Here is a 21,315-nt window from a genome sequence, read left to right as displayed (position 1 = left end):
GAGTATAAAATTTGTAATAAATTACTAAGAAACTGGGTATAAACTGACTCTCTGAGTATAAAACCGACATAATATATTGGCTATTTGAATATAAAACCGGCATAATATATTGGCTATTTGAGTATAAAACCGACATAATATACTGGTTATTTGAGTATAAAACCGACATAATATATTAGCTATTTCAGTATAAAATCGACGTAATATATTGGCTAAACATAAGACTTGACATGAGTTTTTTGCTCGTTGAATTTAACCGAGATAAAAGTACTGACATAAGAACAGTCATAAGTTCCTGGCTATCTGTATATAAAATGATATAATATAGTTGTTCCCCTCGGTGGCTCAGCGGCAAGTCTTAGGGCTTATGTTTCTAACAAATCGGGTTTCGATACCCGCGGTGGTTAGAACACAATAAAAAAGTCCATTGTGTAGCTTCGTACTTAACAACAAGCTATAGCTACATATAAAACGGAAATAATATATTGACTACGTGAACATAAGAATCGTCATATTTTTCTAGCTGGTTAAATTTAAAACAAATATAATGTACTGACTAACCGGTTGGATATAAAACCAACATAGCACACGGACTATGCTGTTATAAAACTACCATTGATTAATTGTTTTGTTATATAGTTTTATACGTTAGTTTTATGTTTGATATAACGACGATAACTATTTAAATGTAACACTGAGTTATTGAGTTTAAAACAGACAATTAATAAATCGAACACGAGAACAAATTATTGACTCTATAGCTGAAAATCAACTCTATCAACTTCTCTCATACTATGGGCTACTGTTACAAAACGTATTTATTTAGATACACCATTCGTGGCCTCATGATTAGCGCGCCGGACTGTAAATTCGAAAATTCATGTTTCGCGCCTCTTGCCGCAAAAATTTGCTCTGCACTTTGGGATACCGCTTTCAAATTTATGGTCCAATCCTGTGATCAGACAAGAGCAGCACAATAATCTGTGGTGTATGCCGTTCATTAGCTAACTAACTACCTTGCCTCTTGTCTATCACTTCAAAATTAGGTACAGCTGCACACAGATAGCCCTCGTGCAGCTTTGGACGAAGTTTCAAAGTAAACAAATATGCACACAATATTTGCAGTTTTGCTCTCTTCTTTTTGGGGAGGGGGGGGGGCTCTTGATTTTCACTGTTATTTGAATTTTACTTCCTGCTTTTACTTGCGAACAAAAGCAGTTTCTAATCTATGACTTTAAAGATGAATTTTCTTTCCTTCGCCGACTCTTTCTTAAACGTTTCTGGAATTCCTGATCTGGTTAATATTTTTGAACTGAAAATTCTGTTAAGTGTATTGGTGCAGAAGGACGACAATGCGTTCTCTGCAATGTATTTCAATCTTGTTGCTTGTTTAACCGAACAATGCTATTAGGCACTTTATTACTTTACTTAAAGGTATACTAACGAAATACTGCCCCCCCCCGTAACCTAGGTTACCAAGAACCCACAGTACGCCCGTTTTTAGAAGTTTGGTTTTCAGCTTGACGTATCAGTCTATTCCAACAAGTAATTTTGAACTCTCCCATCAAAAATTCCTTCTTTAAAAAGTTCCTATGACAATACTTTTCATCCTCGGATATATTAAAAATCCAGACATTCTTGAAGCAACTGCAGAGAAGAGCAAATCACCGAACCAGCAATAAACCTCCCGATGTTCTGACAACCCACAACAGCGCACAACTGAATCGGCCTACAAGATTCCTCGCCGTTCGGTAATTTATAATAAGCCAACAGGGCGAAAGCTGTCCCAGATATTGTACGTAAGAACAACCATGGCAAAGTGCGTCTATTTCGAGTCCGTCATTCCCGCTATGTCCTGGTTCCAACTCCGGGGAGATATCAGTTGGCCGTGGTTTATTGACGTTGAATTAAAGGCAGTTTTCCGTGCTTAATGTTTCTAACTCTAGATACGAAGTTATTTAATACTGTAATCAATCACTTAACTGAGTCATATTGACAAAATTAAATAAATAAAATAAGTTAGCGCGGTTACAAAAGTTTCGGTTTCTAGCCCTGTTTATGCGTCCGTCCACTGTACAACATTATATCGAACTATTTAACCGTCTGTCGTGCAATACGTGTATATTTTCTTCTCTCTATCAATCATCGTATTTACTTATCTCCATAAATATATTTTTTGGTTTATGTTCGCGTATCGTTAGCTTTAACTCTTTTCTTACGTTTGTTCACCTGTTAATGTTCAGCATCAAACAATAATGGATATACGACGTTTACCGCAACACAAAAAAGCATTATGATTAAATTCATTTCAAACAAACTGGAGGCGATTTACGACTGTTACAGTTTAAAAAAGATGATTTGAAAATGCAATTTTATATTTCATATATAATTTTTTTTTCCTGTTGTATAAGATTATTGTCCTTGTATACCTATACCTCTGACTTTCAATTCCATGCGTGTAATATCATACCCACTCTTGTTTTGTTTCTGTTTTGGACCAATAACTGTGTATTACTGAATAAGGTTCAATTGACGTTTCATTTATTTTGAAAAATGGTCGCCCATGATAAACAAGAGTTATTTTTTACCCCTGCTTACAACTAAGGGACTGACTGTCACTCTTATTTTGCACCCATAAATTAAAGTACGAGAAATATTTTATTGTATGAGTTCGAACCTGGCTCACCAGCTCCGAAATCCAGATAACGCTGCTTACAAAGCCTGTTATAACTTCTTTGTGTTAATAAACTGTTCTGTTTTTCTGTGAGTACAGTAATACGACACACACACACACGCTATTATTTATGGTGATTGATTTTGTAAATTTGTTAAATGGAATACTTTTGTTGCGTGTGTTGACAATAAATGTTTGAACAAATAAATATGGTTATTTAAATGTTTAGAAATTGTTTTTCCAAATTAACACTATATTGAGAAAAAGCGTTATTCGTCATTTCAGCTGTTTTAATCCGTTACAATATCAGTATGGCACCTGATATGAACCTCAATAAAATAAACAATTGGAGGGAAGAAGTCCCCCGCTATTACATAAACTATTAGTGGACTGTATAATCTGATTAGCATGCTGTTTGCTAAGAATGCCACTAGTAGGTTTGTAACGTTTAAGTGGTATTATTTTTTGCATATAATATTTTACGTGATCACAAGAATCTTTAATTCCAATGTATTGCATGTTTTTCAAACGTATAGACATTGAAGCCGAAGAACATACGATAGAAAGACCAATGGCAGAAGAGAGTCATTTTCTGTATCCTTCGGAATGTTTTGTGGGACATTTTGTGCGGTTGATTATTTTTGTTTTTCATATTAGCTAGTCCTTTTGATACTTTAGTTTTAACTTATTATCTAGTGTTTCTGGTACTTTTATTTTAACTCATTAGCTTGTGTTTTGATACTTTTGTTTTAACTTATTAGCTAGTATTTTGGTACTTTTGTTTTAACTTATTAGCTAGTGTTTTGGTACTTTTGTTTTAACTTGTTAGTTAGTGTTTTGGTACTTTTGTTTTAACTTATTAGCTAGTGTTCTTGATACTTTTGTTTTAACTTGTTAGTTAGTGTTTTGGTACTTTTGTTTTAACTTATTAGCTAGTGTTTTTGGTACTTTTGTTTTAACTTATTAGATAGTGTTCTTGATACTTTTGTTTTAACTTATTAGCTAGTGTTCTTAATACTTTTGTTTTAACTTATTAGATAGTGTTCTTGATACTTCTGTTTTAACTGATTAGCTAGTGTTCTTAATACTTTTGTTTTAACTTATTAGATAGTGTTCTTGATACTTCTGTTTTAACTGATTAGCTAGTGTTCTTAATACTTTTGTTTTAACTTATTAGCTAATGTTCTTGATACTTTTGTTTTAACTTATTAGCTAGTGGTTTTGGTTTTCATTGAGTAACGTATTGAACCAAGTATAATCAAAGCTAGGGTTGGAGTGTTTTGGGTATTTACCATAAAGTAAACGGTTTTTTATAAAATACTTATTTGTGGTTCGGCCCTTAACCACATTGTAGTGAGATCACTGCAGTTAAACAAACCATTCCAGAAGCAGAGAGTATTATTCCAGATACCGGGTAAGTTTGCGAAACGTTTAACCATAAAATTATCTAAGTGTTCGTTACTATAAGCAGACTTAGATATTACAGCATTGAACTTATAAAATTCTTGATTTTAATATCATATAAATATATTAGCTGGTAATTTTGTGTTCTACATACAATATACATATATAATGTATGTTTACTTTATGTCTTAGATTTATCTTTGTAACGAACAAACTAAACCTTTTTATATTTTTCTTCGTGAGGTTAATTTTTTCCATGTATTCAAGACGACTAAGTTATTTAGTTCCACACCTATAAGTGGAAATCTGAAATTAATGTGTTAAGAATGTCTTTCTGCAAATCTATACATCATATACTATTTTATCTTACACAGTTTAAAAACTCATTAATCATTCATGATATTACAATCAATATTTTTTGATGAGCCAGTGAGACGTATCTTTTCAGTTTTTTTTTCTTCTTCTACCTCTCAACTAAGAGAGATCATCAGTCATCACGTGATACAGGTAACGGACAACCAGGCCTTATGAGACCATAACATTATAGGTTTTGACATTCTACTTCAAGACAGCTGTCCAATTAGAAACAAAAACAGCGAAATGTGCTTATCATTTATGAGTAAAAACAAAACTATAAAACACCGTTCGTTAAGACATGTTCTGTTTCTATCATATGAAGCTATAAAACGTTTTTTGTGTGTGTGTGTCTGTTTTTTATAGTTTTTTTACCCAGTTTTTTTTTCTGTCCAGTTTAATTTACTCACAGGCGTCAAAATTAGAATTCTTTTCCTATTTCGAACTATAACTAATAAACTTCTGATTCGTAGGTCGTTCTTCTTATCTTTCACGCAAGTGGAACACATTTTTCTATTTCACGTCACGATATCTTAAATTTAGTTCTGTTGATCGTGAAAGTTACATCTTATTCTAGTCTTTGTCCTGCCTACTTTAAATCTGATCATGTGAAACTCACGTAACGTCCAACATCTTATCCTAGTCTTTGTCATGCCTACACTAAATTTGATCATGTGAAACTCACGTAACGTCCAACATCTTATCCTAGTCTTTGTCATGCCTACATTAAATTTGATCATGTGAAACTCACGTAACGTCCAACATCGTATCCAGTCTTTGTCATGCCTACATTAAATTTGATCATGTTGAAGCTCACGTAACGTCCAACATCGTGTCACAGTTTTTGTCCTGCCTACATTAAATCTGATCATGTGTTTGATCATGGGAAACTTTGTTTCTTAGGACAATAGGAAATAGTTCCATGCCTTTAAATAATTACTAAGACAGTTGAACAAATAACTAATTATTAAGATAGTTCAACAAATAACTAATTATTAAGACAGTTCAACAAATAACTAATTATTAAGACGGTTCAACAATAATTAATTATTAAGACGGTTCAACAAATAACTAATTATTAAGACAGTTCAACAAATAACTAATTATTAAGACGGTTCAACAATAATTAATTATTAAGACGGTTCAACAAATAACTAATTATTAAGACGGTTCAACAATAATTAATTATTAAGACGGTTCAACAAATAACTAATTATTAAGACGGTTCAACAATGATTAATTATTAAGACAGTTCAACAATAATTAATTATTAAGACGGTTCAACAATGATTAATTATTAAGACGGTTCGACAATAATTAATTATTAAGATAGTTCAACAAATAACTAATTATTAAGACAGTTCAACAAATAACTAATTATTAAGACGGTTCAACAATAATTAATTATTAAGACGGTTCAACAAATAACTAATTATTAAGACGGTTCAACAAATAACTAATTATTAAGACGGTTCAACAATAAATAATTATTAAGACGGTTCAACAAATAACTAATTATTAAGACGGTTCAACATTAATTAATTATTAAGACGGTTCAACAATAATTAATTATTAAGACAGTTCAACAAATAAGTAATTATTTCCTCCAAAGTGAGGAAGAGTAGAGCGTTTTATTCATCATGATGATATTTAAATAGTTTTATACAACTTTCTGACGGTGAATTATTCTGCTTAGGCTGATCCAGGTAGACGAAAATGCGGATCCAAACAAATTGATTGGTTTGCTTCAAGACCGACTCAAAGAACTCCAGACACGACAACAGAAGTCACCGACACTCAAGTGTCAACTTTGTCAGGTAGGGCAGCCTGATAGAAGTTGAAAGATATCTAGCAAACTGTATTACATTCAAACACCTTGAAATACTTGTTGGTATCTGGATTGCTTCACTTAAGAACGAAACGTATTTTAATGATACAAGTTTAAAACCTTAACTAAACAAACTGAAGAATTTTGTTTTAAACCTAGAAAATAAATAGTTTAATATTTGTTTTTGGGGGGATTTTAGATTATATTTTCTTATTTTTTTGCCAACACTACGAATTAAATTCAAAAAGCATGGCTATGAAGCCTAATACATAGTAATAATACACGAGCCTCTTAGCATATGTTATCTTAACTGTTTAGGTTATTTATGGTAAAGTATTGTTTTAAGAAATGCTTAATAAATAAATATATTCGAATCTGTTTAACTTTAGATACTGTCTAGATTAGCTGAAATATCCGATCGTGGCTTAGAAAATCAGATAAACTGTCCTGAACATTTAGAGAGAGGTTTATGTTGTTAGTAGTTGGTTATAAAACTCCAATTAACTGACCATAAATGACTCTTCCAGGAAATTAATGAAGAATCCTTTTGATACATCTTGTACAAAACGGTTTTTGGCAATGCATGTAGGTTTCCGTTTCAGTTCAGCATTATTTTGTTAGAACGCTAGGCCTTTATTTCTCATCTTGTTTTGATGAAAAACTCACAAGGTTTGCCATGTCGTTTTTCGGACGAAAATCTCACTTTACTTGCTAGAAACTTGATGCTTCGTCTTGTTCTGGTGGAAAACTCACAAGGTTTGTTGTCTTGTTTTGTTCCGATTAAAAACTTGCGTTTCTTGGTAAAAGTTTGTTGTCTCGTCTTGTTCCGGTGGCGAAAACCCCGCGTTACAACTTTTTTGTTTCATCTTGTTCCGGTGGCGAAAACCCCGCGTTACAACTTTCTTGTCTTGCCGTATTTTGGTGAAAAGCTCAAGTTACTTGCTACAAGTTGGCTCTGTCATCTTGTTCCGGTGAAAAGCTCACGTTTCTTGCTACAACTTTCTTGTTTCATCTTGTTCCGGTGGCGAAAACCCCGCGTTACAACTTTCTTGTCTTGCCGTATTTTGGTGAAAAGCTCACGTTACTTGCTACAAGTTGGCTCTGTCATCTTGTTCCGGTGAAAAGCTCACGTTTATTGCTACAACTTTCTTGTTTCAAGATGTCAGAGCCAACTTGTAGCAAGTAACGTGAGCTTTTCACCAGACCAGGATGCGTGAGTATAACACATTTCTTGAGAACCTTGTAGCGAGTAACGTGAGCTTTTCACCGGAACAAGACGAGACAGCAAACATATCACAAGTAACTTGAGCTTTTCACCGGAACAAGATGTCAGAGCCAACTTGTAGCAAGTAACGTGAGCTTTTCACCGGAACACTTGTAATAGATCGGTGTCATACAGAGTAACACGGAAGCTCTCTTTTTTTTTTTTGAACCAGGCGTGAGGAATGTTCCCGAAGTTTAGGTGTCGGGAAGGGAGTTATTGCGTTGAATGTATTCAACCTGTTTTATATATTTCAAAAATTACTGCTCGAATGGGCTTGACAAAAAAAAAAGAAACAGCAGAAAGGGACAACGTTTCCTTCCAGCTATACAGATCGGCGAATATAACACCCTTGCGATAATGTTTAACGTTCTGTTTCTTAAGCTTTTATCATTATCCACGCCTCACGATTTTCTCAAACTTACCCGACATTATTTCAATATTTGATTCTTCTTACCAGAAGTATCTTATATTTTGAAAGCTTAGATTATTATTACAAAACCTTTACTGCTAGCATCCTTCGAGGCGTTTTCTTTATAACAACTGATATATAAGCTCATAACTTGATACGTCATCCTTAATGTCTTTGTTTGGTTGAGAAACGAAATCAGACAATTTGTGCGCGCGCTTACCTTGGCAGTCAGAAATTCAGATACTCATGTTTCTGGCTTGCACATCAAATGGCGAGTGATCATATTTTGTTGAAGAACCTGAAAAATGCTCCGTACATTCTTAGCTGGTTATGTCAGTGTTCCAGTTTATCAGCTGTTTCTCTGTGCCTTACCTTCTTAGCTGGTTGTTTCAGTGTTCCAGTTTATCAGCTGTTTCTCCGTACATTGCCTTCTTAGCTGGTTATTTCAGTGTTCCAATTTATCAGCTGTTTCTCATGTACCTTACCTTCTTAGCTGATTGTTTTAGTATTCCGTTTTATCAGCTTTTCTCTGTGCCTTACCTTCTTAGCTGGTTGTTTCAGTTTTCCAATCTATCAGCTATTTCTCTGTGCCTTACCTTCTTAGCTGATTGTTTTAGTATTCCGTTTTATCAACTGTTTCTCTGTACATTACTTTTTTAGCTGGTTATTTCAGTGTCCCAATTTATCGTATTTTTTCTGTTCTTTACGTTCTTAGCTGGTTATTTCAGTGCTTCAACTGTGGTCAAAAATATAGCATTATGTGGGCTCTTATGTTATATTAAACAGCTGATGGAGTCAGATTACACAATTCGAATGTTTTGAACAAATTATTTTGTTTAACTTCATCAATACAGTTATGACTCTTTCTTCATATTTTTATTACACAAAGATGTGTAGCTTTTACCACGTAATATCTAAGATTAGTAATCAGTCTTTCCTTGGGGCGAGTTACTGATTTGATTTTTAAATAACGTTTACCTGAGTACATTTCTGAGGAATCTGTTGTCTTATTTGATTAATAAATCTGTCGTACTTTAATGTAACAGTTTCTTCTTAGCTAATACTTTCTACTATACGGAAATATGAAGCAGTATTTGTTTGTCTATGTGGAAACGTCAATGTAATAATGGTCTACGAAATTAGTAAGCTCATGTTTTATATGATTCACAGGCTTTCATCAACTCTATATAAAAGCTAGAAGGTCAATAAGCATATTTGTTTTTAAATATTTTCATTTTATTTTCGTTTACACGTGTTACTACAGACCGGAAACACGTCAAAGTCCATAGTCCAATAACATTACAGTTCAGATTCAGAAGGTAACTTATAATCGACTACACGTCTTTTATTTTCTACAAGGTTTGACACAGTGATCACGAATTATATTTGTATTTATTCAGTGTAGTATCGATGATCTTATTTCATACTTCAGTATTCTTCACCGTCGTTCTTTGTTTTAGAGCTTAGCCACAATGGGCCATCTACTGTATCCACTACGGGGAATCTAACCCCGGATGTTAGCGTTGTAAGTACATAAACATACTGCTGGACCATCGAGGGACTGCTGCTGATAGTATAGATAATCAGTGAGAAGTGAACATTTTAAATCACATAATATATATTTAATACAGAACCAAATAGATAGAAATAATTATTTCTTTTTCCATTTCAAAAGAATGAGCGATTATCCAGATTATTTGGCGTTGCTATCTTGGTATATATATATTAATGACTATCCCAAATTTGTAAGGAGGCCAAAACTCGTGATATATTGTTTGGGTTACAGTAAAATGTGTTTGGTTATTTTAGAGCAAAGCCACATTGGGTTATCTGCTGTGTCCACCTCGGAGAATCGAACCCTGGATTCGCCGTTAACTATCCTAGTTTAAAATACCGCTATAAGCGAGGATAGCCAACTTGCTAAATAATGAATTCTCATCTTCATAAATTGAAGTTCTTGTTGTCAATGCTGATACTACTGAGTATCTTACTGGCCTTTCTAGGTGAACTAATATTAAACAAACAAAATTTTTGTCTCCTATTAATGTTTAAAAAGTGTCAAAATTAAAAATAAAAAGGTACAACAACGACCATCGCGATCTTGTTTGAGTACATAATTTTCATAACATTTTCTCCTTTATCATTGGTTTTGAATGTTAAGAAATAATTTTACTGATCTATTATACCACAAATACAAATAAGATCTTTTATTTTTTATACAACCATTTAACAACTTTTAAAATATCATCTAATTCTTATACTTTTCTTTTCTGCCAGATGTTTCGTGTAGAGATTTAAAGAAATCTAATACACCTGTTTGTCTTCTCCAGGGTTTGTATGAAAAGCCTGTAGTATCTGTGTGCTGTTGGCATGTCCTCTGTGAGCGCTGTTGGTTACAAGCTTTGGTAAGTGGACCGATTAACGCTCCAATATAACATATATCTTATATTTATTACACGTATTGACGATAAATAGGTAAAACACAAGGACGTAAAGAGCTTAGGGCAGTAGGCATAAATAATTTTAGTCAAAGTACGTGAAGAACTTGGATCAGTGGACATAAATAACTTAGGGCAGTAGACATAAGTAGTTTAACTCAAAGTACACGAAAATTTGGATCAGTGGACATAAAGAGTTTTAGGTCAGTGGACGTAAATAACTTGGATCAGTGGACATAAATAACTTAGGGCAGTAGACATAAGTAGTTTAACTCAAAGTACACGAAAATTTGGATCAGTGGACATAAAGAGTTTTAGGTCAGTGGACGTAAATAACTTGGATCAGTATACGTAAGGCTTTCCCATGGAGATATTTTCCTTTTAAAGTTAACTAACAAATCTCAGATCTGCTGGGTGTGGCCTAGTGGGCAGGTCTTGGGTTCGTGCCATGATTTTACTAAACCCGTTCCGTACTTTCACCGCTGAGTGTGTTATAAAGAGTGGCAGTTCAAAGCTGTACAAAGTCCTCTTGACCACGAGTGCTACTGACTGGCTGCTTTCTTTCTGGTCAACTCAGTAGTTCACAATTAGAGACGGCTAAACCTATGGGTCTCTGACCTGACTGTTCAGCTCGTAAGTTAGCCATGACATTTCATTATTGTTCTTTTGTACAACTGGTTATCAGGATCAACTCTATTAAACACAGACTTATCTGTTAACTTATTTGTTGCTGATAATACAGGTTTGGGTAGTATTTTTAGTCATCATACCAGAAGAACGTTGATTGGTTAAATAAGAATATTCTGTAGTTGTATTTGGACAAAAACAGATTGTTTCTTACGTATTAGTTGGTTACAAATCTATAGGTGAATATATATAAATAGTTGGTCTTGAACCTTTTTTTAACTGATGAGAAATGTGTACTCTCTGTGTGCATTATATAAATTGTATATATAGTATGACATGTCAATCACAACGTATTGTGATTTAATACTTTCTTTAAAAGGGAGTAAAGCGAGTGTGTCCTCAGTGTGTAACTTAATACTTTCTTAAACAGGAAGAAAAGCGAGTGTGTCCTCAGTGTGTAACTTAATACTTTCTTTAACAGGGAGTAAAGTGAGTGTGTCCTCAAAGTATTAAGTTACACACTGAGGACACACTCGCTTTTCTTCCTGTTAAAGAAGGTATTAAGTTACACACTGAGGACACACTCACTTTACTCCCTGTTAAATAAAGTATTAAGTTACACACTATTTAACAGGGAGTAAAGTGAGTGTGTCCTCAGTGTGTAACTTAATACTTTCTTAAACAGGAAGAAAAGCGAGTGTGTCCTCAGTGTGTAACTTAATACTTTCTTAAACAGGAAGAAAAGCGAGTGTGTCCTCAGTGTGTAACTTAATACTTTCTTTAACAGGGAGTAAAGCGAGTGTGTCCTCAATGTGATGCCATCACCTTCCCTTCAGACTTGAGAATGTTAAACCTTTGAAGATAATTAACTATTTCAACTCTGTCTTTACGGTGGTGATGCTACAAACTCAAGGAGATCATGTTTTTTGGGAGTGACACGAGCGGGTTCATTTTGATTACGAAGATATGACGCCTAGTGTTCATTTCTTCAGAACATCGTACTAGTGATTTCTCCTGAGTTTTGGAACGGTTACAACCAGGAAGTGTTTACCAGATGATAAAGAAGATGATATCCTGTAACCTGTGTTTACAGCTCAAGGAATATAATTCATGGAAAAAGTTAGTTCCTCTCCTCCACAGAAGATGGAGCTCCCGTTGAGTGTTGATTAACTGTTTCATTTTGTGATGTTTAATTGAATCGTTTACTGGATCTTTGTTTTTGTTTTTCTGCCTTATACGACAAGCTGAACGAAAGAAATTATGATATCCAATGAACATATTAACACTTAGGATTGTAAATACTTAAGATCTTTAAACCATTCTTATAGGCCTATGAGTTCTTAGAAGCCATAGTTGTTAGGGTAACATCTTAAAATATTGGCTTCCTAATAGTCATGGTTGTTAAGGTAACATCTTCACTTTTTGGCTTCCTAGTATACATGATTGTTAGGGTAACACAATCTATTCTCTGATTTCTTTTTTTATGTTAATTCAGTGACCAGCCATCTTAAGAAAAAATAGGAAGAATTTATACTATTAATGTTTTAATTCTAGCTTATCTAAAACCATTTTAACATTTTGATTAATTTGTATACATCACAAATAATTTTCTTGTCACTACGAACTAACTAACTAACTAAAGAGTTGTTGCTGGTTGTACTCACGATCGCGACTGGGAGTCAGAAACTAAGTTCATTGTTACATGTGTAACAATTCTTCTTTCTCTAAATGTGTGTTAAATAAGTGTGGTCCTGCGCTCTACTTGTAAACTAGTAATAAAGATCAAGGCAGTTCCTGTTAATATTCAAGTTTGTTCGTAAGAAAAAACGTCCAAGAAGTATGTTTTCATGCCTGATAGATGAGCCATCTGGTGATTCAATGATGAACTTGAAGGCATAAAATGGAGTTCGATCCCTGCGATGGACACAGAATGTGGCACTGTGCAGCTTTTTGTTTAAGAATATACACACAGCATCTTACAGACGACAGATTTAGGTCTTCAAGCTCTATATTTCTCTTTCAAGAAAGTCGAGGCGTTTATTTTCTACCGTTCCTTAGTGCATCAACTAGAAATCAGATCTAGTTAAGGTCATCAGATCCAGTTTAGGTCATCAGATCCAGTTAAGGTCTATACGATTTTTCTTCAGATAGCTCCTTTTCCATATCAGCTACCGAGATTACACGCGATACTTAACTTTTTGACTCAAATAATTGGTGTGGTTAACACGCAACCACCCAGTGAGGGTTATGTTAAGAAAATCTATTACAATCACCATATTTTCTCTGGACTTTAAGTGATTAGTTAGAAAAAGTCCTTTGAAGAAATACAGTATGCACTCAAATTATCGCTGTCGTAATCAGCTCAGTGCTTCTCTGTTCCTGCTTATAGTTTGGACTTGTTTTGGAAAAGGTTGAAACTATCTGGTGGAACGGATATTGCAATACCTCAATATTCGAGTTAACCCTCAAAGTACCAGCTTGTTTATGTACCAGTTACTACCGGTGGGATCCAAATATTGAGTTAACCTTCAAAGTACTAGCTTGTTTATGTACCAGTTACTACCGGTGGGATCCAAATATTGCATGATAGCGAGTAATTTTGTGTTTTTGCCTGTTACAACATTCAGTGTAAATAACTGATAAATGATTGCTGGGGTTAATTGCAGTATTAGCGGAATATTTGCTGAAGTTTTTGGTGTGAGTCACATGTCGTTAACCAGCAAAGTCACGGACCCACAAGTAATTTGGTAGATATATAAAGTTTCTAAAACGTGTTTTAAAACCCACGAGGTCTATATGTACTTCACCAGTAAATCTAGGGTTAACCTTTTTTTGCTTAGTTTTGAAACTTAGAACTAACTTATATATTTAGAATAACTCTTGTGACAATGTTTTAGAGGTTTTTTTAGTGGAGACGTTGGGTCAAACTAACCCATTTTATTGCTATCGTACTGACACATTAATAAATATAAATACGGCGGCGCTGAATGTCCGTGCTCACGTTGCTACTAACATATTTGCACAGTGCGTTTACACATATATATTACTACAGCTGGAGTTGTATTTTCTCAAGGTGTTACTGAGCTAGATCCGAATGAATATAAACGCTGCCCTCGCTCGTGTTTAAGTTAGGTTTTGTCAGGCAAACCCATTCACTTTCTTTAGTTCTGAAACGAACTCAGAATGAAGTTAGAATATCTGCTTGGTTATAATCTATGTGAGTTACATGAGTTTCTAGTGTATATGTAACTATATAATTCATTTTAAAAACAATCTGTGTTTTACGTACTGGCTGGTTAGAACAGAAGTAGGTTTTTAGCCAATCTGTAAAAATAAATGGAGCCTAACTAACCCTTAAATTCAAATACATTATATATATATATATATAATATATATGTTATTAGTATGTGTGCATCCTCTTTGATTAGCCTTGTATTCGTGTACAGATGTTCATGGGATTTTACATATTCTGTCTCTCCTTTTCTTTCTCTTAATGTAAAAAAAAAATATTCACGAGAATTTTAATCTTTGGTTGATAACAAAGATGGTTTTTAGTTCTTCCTGAGGTTAGGATAAAGTGAAATAGTATTAGTTTACTATAACGGTGAACAGTGTGCAATGTTTCATGAAGATTTAATCTGTAGTTTCTCCTTTTATTTAGTTGCTGTAAAAATGTTATATCCTGTTTGCGTGGTAGAGATTTGTTTCCTTTTATTTTAAAGGGACCTCTTCGATTCTGTTGCTTTGAAACTATGTTGTATAGATAATAAAACCAAAACCTAGTGAAAATCGTTATTTCTTCAACGTGAGACTTTACTACTTTGTGTTGTAAATAAATGGTTTAAAAACTTAACTTTATTTGTGAAGTGTTACTTATTGTTATAAATATTAAGAAAAACAATGCATTTGTAATAAGAATTTATAAAGATATTTTTATTGGTTTATAATTTTTTTTTATTTAAATTGAAAAAATGTCACATATAAAACAGACCTGGTGATTAAGGCGCTCGAATTCCATCATTGAACGTGCTCGCCCTTTCAGCCATGAGGGGTTTATAATGTGAATGCCAATCCTGTTATTTCGTTGGTTAAGAGTCAGTAGCTCAAGAGTTGGCTGGTGAATGATGCTGACTAGCTGCCTTTCCTCTAGTTTATCACTTCAACATTAGGGACAGTTAACGCAGATAGCATTTCAGTCCTGGGATCCACGAGTGCCCTTACCGTACTACTGTTGGAAATTATATGACTGTCAGCATTTTTATAGGCATTATGCTGTTGTAACACTATCTGATTGGTTGGATAACAGCTGATCACAGTGTAAACTATCAAAACGTGACTGTATTCAAATACAGCTCATTTTCATACAATAAAGAGGCTAGTTTGATTGATAAAGTCTACTCCATGCTACAAATTGAGGCGAGATTTCATATTTCAGTAGGAACTACATGCAAACTCTGTAACTGTTAATAGTAAAAGCATTTCGAAGTACAAAAGGCCCAAACTCTTCAAAAGCGATGTTAAATACCTCAGGGTTTGTTCTTTAGATGTTACAGTCTCATGATGGATAATAATCTGCTTTTACCAATAAGTAGTTAAGGTGGCATCAATTTTGTAAAGAACTCCAGCACCATTAGCTAAAATGTAACCTATATTTAAATTGGTCCTTTAGCGTATACCCTTTACGTAATACGATGAAGATCTTGTTAATGAATTAGCTGTAGATCCAGAATTGTAAGATATCATTGGTAGGAAATACATTCAGTGATATAAACAAAGCTTGAAGAAGGTGCTATTTAGAAATTAATACAAATTGTGTGGCAACAATTAATGATATTTTTTTTGAAAGGCAGAGATAAGCATGGTCATTGTACAACATCTACAGCGAAGTACGCTAAAGGACCAATATAAATATGGGTTACATCTTAGCTAATGGTGCTGAAGATCTTTACAAAAGTGATGGCACCTTAACTGCTTATTGGTAAAAGCAGGCCTGAGGGAAATAAAGACAATTAACGTTTCACTGATATTTCATTTATTATTGCCATGGCTTTGTCCGTAAAAAGAACGGGCGAAACCATGATAGTAATAAATGAAATATTGTGAAATATACAATTATCTTTGTTTTCATCAATTCCTTAACTACGGAGTTTCACCAAGTACCAATAGTATCAAGTATTAATTATATATTATTCATTATGTTATTCTCTCCGAACCAAGACCTGTTGGACCGTAATTTGTATTCCAGCAAGAAATTGATTTTAGGCACACAGCAGATGTGGTGGAACGATACCTGGAGAAAAATAATGAGGCCCAAGGATTACCCACAATAATGGTTTGGCCTGCACAAAGTCCTGATATAAATATCATTAAGGCTGTATGGACTCATATGAAAACTTATAAGATCAAATTGGCTGAATTGTGGGAAATAATACGGAACATTGGAACATAAATTGATAAACTTATCATAGAATAAAAAAATGTTTTCTGCTCTGTTTAAAGCAAATACAAAACACTGGTACACTGTATAATATATTTGTATTTTCTGTATTTTGCTGATCACAAGTTCGTCATTTAGTTGCAACTATTCACTGTTTGTGACACGTGCATTTCCATAACTACTTCTAATTATTTAGTTGAAAAAAATCAAGGAATCGCCATGACCGTAGGCATATGAAAAAATGATTGGACAAACTTAGGCAGCTACAGAGCTTGTAAAATCATTTCTAATTCTACCAGAGAAACAAAGTAAAATCAGGTGGTGCTTTCGCTATATAATATTTACTATTCAGCCTTTATGTAGACAATGAAAAAAGTTTTAGTTTTCTGAATCACGTGAATTAAACCATTATTAATTTGAGCATCTTGTCGAATCATAGAACTTTGGTCTGTCTGTTACAAACTCTGTAATGACTTAAGCCATATATTAGAATCTACGCATAATTACTTGTAGCTTCCGATAAGAGTCGTGAGTTACATGTCTTTTTAATACTTTACTGCATCTCATAAAAAATTTTTAATGTTTCAATAAATAATTTCAGACCTAAAATGAATCAACTGAATTACTCGCACCTTTAACATAAAATGTCTCATTAAACTGCTAGGTGGTACTACTGGTGGTGTGACGTCAAAAGTGATTTTAATCTGAATTTCTAAAGTCTTCATATTGTCGTTTGTAGAAAACCTACTGATGACGTCATAAACCTTAGTGGTTACTTCTATCCGGATGTCTTAGAAACCATTATCTTCTTCACTAAATAAATAACAGACACTTAAAATATCTTCAAATCCGGATGTCGTTTGACTCTTAGAAGTTTAATAATGTTCAAAGGATTCAAGGTTGAAAATGAATTTTTTTTCTCAACATGAAACCAAAATAAAAAAAAAAGAAATATAGCACTTAGTAACGAAGGTTTTGCTCCCCTAAATGCAAGGGAAAATTAAGAATAAAACCCGGATGTAAGCATCGTCTATCTCTATACGTCTTAATCCCCCAGTGGATCAACGGTAAGTTTATGGACTTATAACGCTAAAATCCGGGGTTTGATTTCCCTGGGAGGAGGGGGCGCAGATAAGATAACCTACTAGCTAGCTTTGCGCTAAAACAAAGAAACAATTAAATACTATACGTCTTCTCACATTCCATAGCAAATAAATGGGAGAACTGACAGTAGCTAGTTAGATAAAACAATGCTAATAATTGGTTTCAAACTATATAGTCAATAGTGTTATAAATCTATTATTAACGTACTTTAATGTTATTATACAACCATAAGATGTGGTTTTAATTTTGTTCTAAAACAACGTATATAAACGATTGCTTGTTTGTTTCAGAAATTCAGGTAAAGCTACATAAAAGCAATCTGCTTACAGCCTAATTTTGGACCGTCAGACTACACGTAGAGGGGTGGCAGCTATTCAACAGCTCTCATCTCCAACTCTTGATATATTCTTGTCTGAACGAAAAGTAGGGTTTTACCTTTACTGTTACAGCGAAAGCACAGTTCCTCTATTCTTGTCTGACCGAACAGTAGGATTTTACCTTTACTGTTACAGCGAAAGCACAGTTCCTCTATTCTTGTCTGACTGAACAGTAGGATTTTACCTTAACTGTTACAGTGAATCCACAGTTCCTCTATTCTTGTCTGACCGAACAGTAGGATTTTACCTTTACTGTTACAGCCAATCCACAGTTCCTCTATTCTTGTCTGACCGAACAGTAGGATTTTACCTTTACTGTTACAGCGAAAGCACAGTTCCTCTATTCTTGTCTGACTGAACAGTAGGATTTTACCTTTACTGTTACAGCGAATCCACAGTTCCTCTATTCTTGTCTGACCGAACAGTAGGATTTTACCTTTACTGTTACAGCGAATCCACAGTTCCTCTATTCTTGTCTGACCGAACAGTGGGATTTTACCTTTACTGTTACAGCGAATCCACAGTTCCTCTATTCTTGTCTGACCGAACAGTAGGATTTTACCTTAACTGTTACAGCAAATCCACAGTCCCAACAGGTAATGAACAATAAATTGTCGAATTTCCAGTTCGACTATGCTAATCATTAGGTCACGCCCTGCCCCGTATATTAACACAATAATTCTCAATTGAATTAATATCCTTGTGATGATAGAAGTAAGGAAAGTTTAGGAAACTTTAATTGGGAGGGAATTATTTAAAATGATCAAAAGTACACCATGTTTAAGTATCAGTTCGTTGAATGATATACAGTTGACTAATATTAAGTGACGGATTTGTACATCACGAGTTCAAAATCAAATTTATCGAAACAAGAATCTTCCAAGAGCTTTATAACTGGTCGAACCAAAGAATAACAGAAATAAAACATAACTTCTTATCACAAAAAATATTGTTATATTTTTTAACACTGAAACTTATAATAGTTGGCGGTGTTAAAAGACCTAGGTGTTTTACAAATTGCCCGTGAAACCATTCAGATAAAGCTTAATGATTTAAGGTTCGGTGTACTTTTGAATTAGTTTAAAAAAATTGCTTACAGATACAAATTGGAATTGGAGTTTTCAACCCGAACGGCACCTTATGTTTACGTGGGCTGATCGGCCAGGTAAGAGGACTTCTCCCCCGTAGAATTCAGGTATAGCCCTTCCCACTTTGCACTAGTGAGCAGAGGGAAGAGAGTTAACCAGCGTAAACCGCTACCACGGAATACGAGACTTATGGTCACTTTTATTACACGCCCACAGTTGTCAGTGTTCAGCGCATCACGTCTCGAACCCCAGCACCATCGATCTGCAGCCCAACACGCATATCACTAGGCCACAGCAGGGTGATCTTATTATACCTTATCCAAATAGTCTTTAGAGACAGATTGTTAACTACATCTGTAGCTTCTCAATGGCATCTTATAAAGTTCGTGGAACGATATTGTAGGATTTCTACATTATTATGAACAAATATTTTATCATCCGGACTGACAGGAACTTAATATACACCGGGTAAAAACCCTAAACAAGAACAAGTAATAGTTTGTCAAACGTCATTAAATCTACTTTAGTCAAGCATGGATATTATTCATAAGAAATGAAACTAACAAGCTGTACTACTCAAATTCATACAGAGATTAATTTCTTTACTTGAGAGCAATAAAGAATCACACAAAAGATGACATTAATCACTCGGTAACGACGAAGAGGGCGCTTGGAAACACGATAAACCTGTACAGTGAACAACGTCTTAATCTCAACATATATACATATACAAGTCAAGGAACAGGCGAGATTGCAAATTCCGTAAATGAATTACACAAGTAGAGTCTTCAATCTTCACTTCCTTAAAAAAAAAGGAAAGTTATATACTATCCATGTTGCAAAAATTAATTTCAATTACCAGGAGTGATACCAGTCTTCGAGGACAGCCATTAAATGAAAGAACTCTAGTAGCTCCCGAATCAAACCAAGGATTTGGATATAGAGGGATAATTCATCTCTAACCTCCCAAATACCTGCCAAAGAAAGAAAAAGCACTCGAGTCGTGTAAACAGGATTAGTGAATTATTTACCTCTTTTAAACAACAACAAAAGCTTTTATTGAAGCTATGTTGAATATTTATTACGAGTCGAGCGCCCTAACCACCTGGCCATGCCGGGCCCGTTAAGAACGAGAGTATCCAACTGATAGAACAGTATATTCTAATCTATATAAGTTGATACGTAAATATTTAATAATTTAATTAGCTATACGGATGACCTGGTGGATATTTAGTTTTGCTTTAAATACATGGCTTAATCTGATATGAAGCTACTATTATTTGAAACAACTATAAATAAAAACGTGTAATGCTAAAAAACAAAAACCGCACAATCTACAAGTTTCCACTGGAACAGTGCTGATATATCCATTACTACTTTGCAGTCGTTATATATTAAAAAACAAAAAACTTACTTCGTTAAAATACTGCTAAGTAATGCAATTAATACATAAGTCACGAACGTGCACAGGCTTTTCCAAGAAAAGGGAGAGAGGAAAAGAACGACCTCTTAACACGATGTGAACCTGATCCGTTATCACTCTTCATATCTGTTTTTATATTTTGACAGATACTGAGTTTCTCATAAAATTTCAGTTCCACTGTAATTTTGGATTAATCCCAATTAAATGAATGCCCTGTCAAGTTAACTTGAAGATTGGTAGCTGAATTTTCTTTTTTTCTCTTGTTTAAAACATTCTGTTCGGAGGAAAAACAACAGTGGATATTGTAACATTGCTATTACCCTGATGAATAGTGGATATTGTAACTTTGTTATTATCCTGACGAACAGTGGATATTATAACATTATAATTACCCTGATGAACCGTTGATATTGTAACATTGCTATTACCCTGATGAATAGTGGATATTGTAACATTGTTATTATCCTGACGAACAGTGGATATTATAACATTATAATTACCCTGATGAACAGTTGATATTGTAACATTGTTATTATCCTGATGAACAGTGGATATTGTAACATTGTTTTTACCCTGATGAACAGTGAATATTGTAACATTATTATTACCTTGACGAACAGTGGATATCATAAAATGATTATTATCCTGATGAACAGTATATATTGTAACATTGTTTTTACTGTGATCAACAGTGGATATTGTAACATTGTTATTATCCTGATGAACAGTAGATATTGTAACATTGTTATTACCCTGATGAACAATGGATATTGTAACATTGTTATTATCCTAATGAACAGTAGATATTGTAACATTGTTATTATCCTAATGAACAGTGGATATTGTAACATTGTTATTATCCTAATGAACAGTGGATATTGTAACATT

At 34.0% G+C, this 21,315-nt stretch overlaps 1 protein-coding gene across 1 annotated transcript in view; it reads left to right on the top strand.

The window, feature by feature from the left end:
* The window catches only part of LOC111088501 (E3 ubiquitin-protein ligase Rnf220-like), a 14,758-nt gene extending 2,578 nt beyond the window's left edge, over nucleotides 1-12,180 (top strand). Inside the window, exons 3-7 of the mRNA XM_022398815.1 lie at nucleotides 3,211-3,268; nucleotides 4,029-4,088; nucleotides 6,129-6,249; nucleotides 10,264-10,338; nucleotides 11,786-12,180. Of these exons, the coding sequence (XP_022254523.1) occupies nucleotides 3,246-3,268; nucleotides 4,029-4,088; nucleotides 6,129-6,249; nucleotides 10,264-10,338; nucleotides 11,786-11,857 (351 nt within the window). The 5' untranslated portion in view covers nucleotides 3,211-3,245 and the 3' untranslated portion in view covers nucleotides 11,858-12,180. The remainder of the gene's footprint in view (nucleotides 1-3,210; nucleotides 3,269-4,028; nucleotides 4,089-6,128; nucleotides 6,250-10,263; nucleotides 10,339-11,785) is intronic.
* Nucleotides 12,181-21,315: the final 9,135 nt, after the last annotated feature.

This window comes from Limulus polyphemus, unplaced genomic scaffold (genome assembly GCF_000517525.1).
Source record: "Limulus polyphemus unplaced genomic scaffold, Limulus_polyphemus-2.1.2 Scaffold3885, whole genome shotgun sequence".
NCBI classification, from domain to species: Eukaryota; Metazoa; Arthropoda; class Merostomata; order Xiphosura; family Limulidae; genus Limulus; species Limulus polyphemus.
The sequence above is the reverse complement of the archived record's forward strand: the minus strand, read 5'-3'. Positions and strand labels throughout refer to the sequence as shown.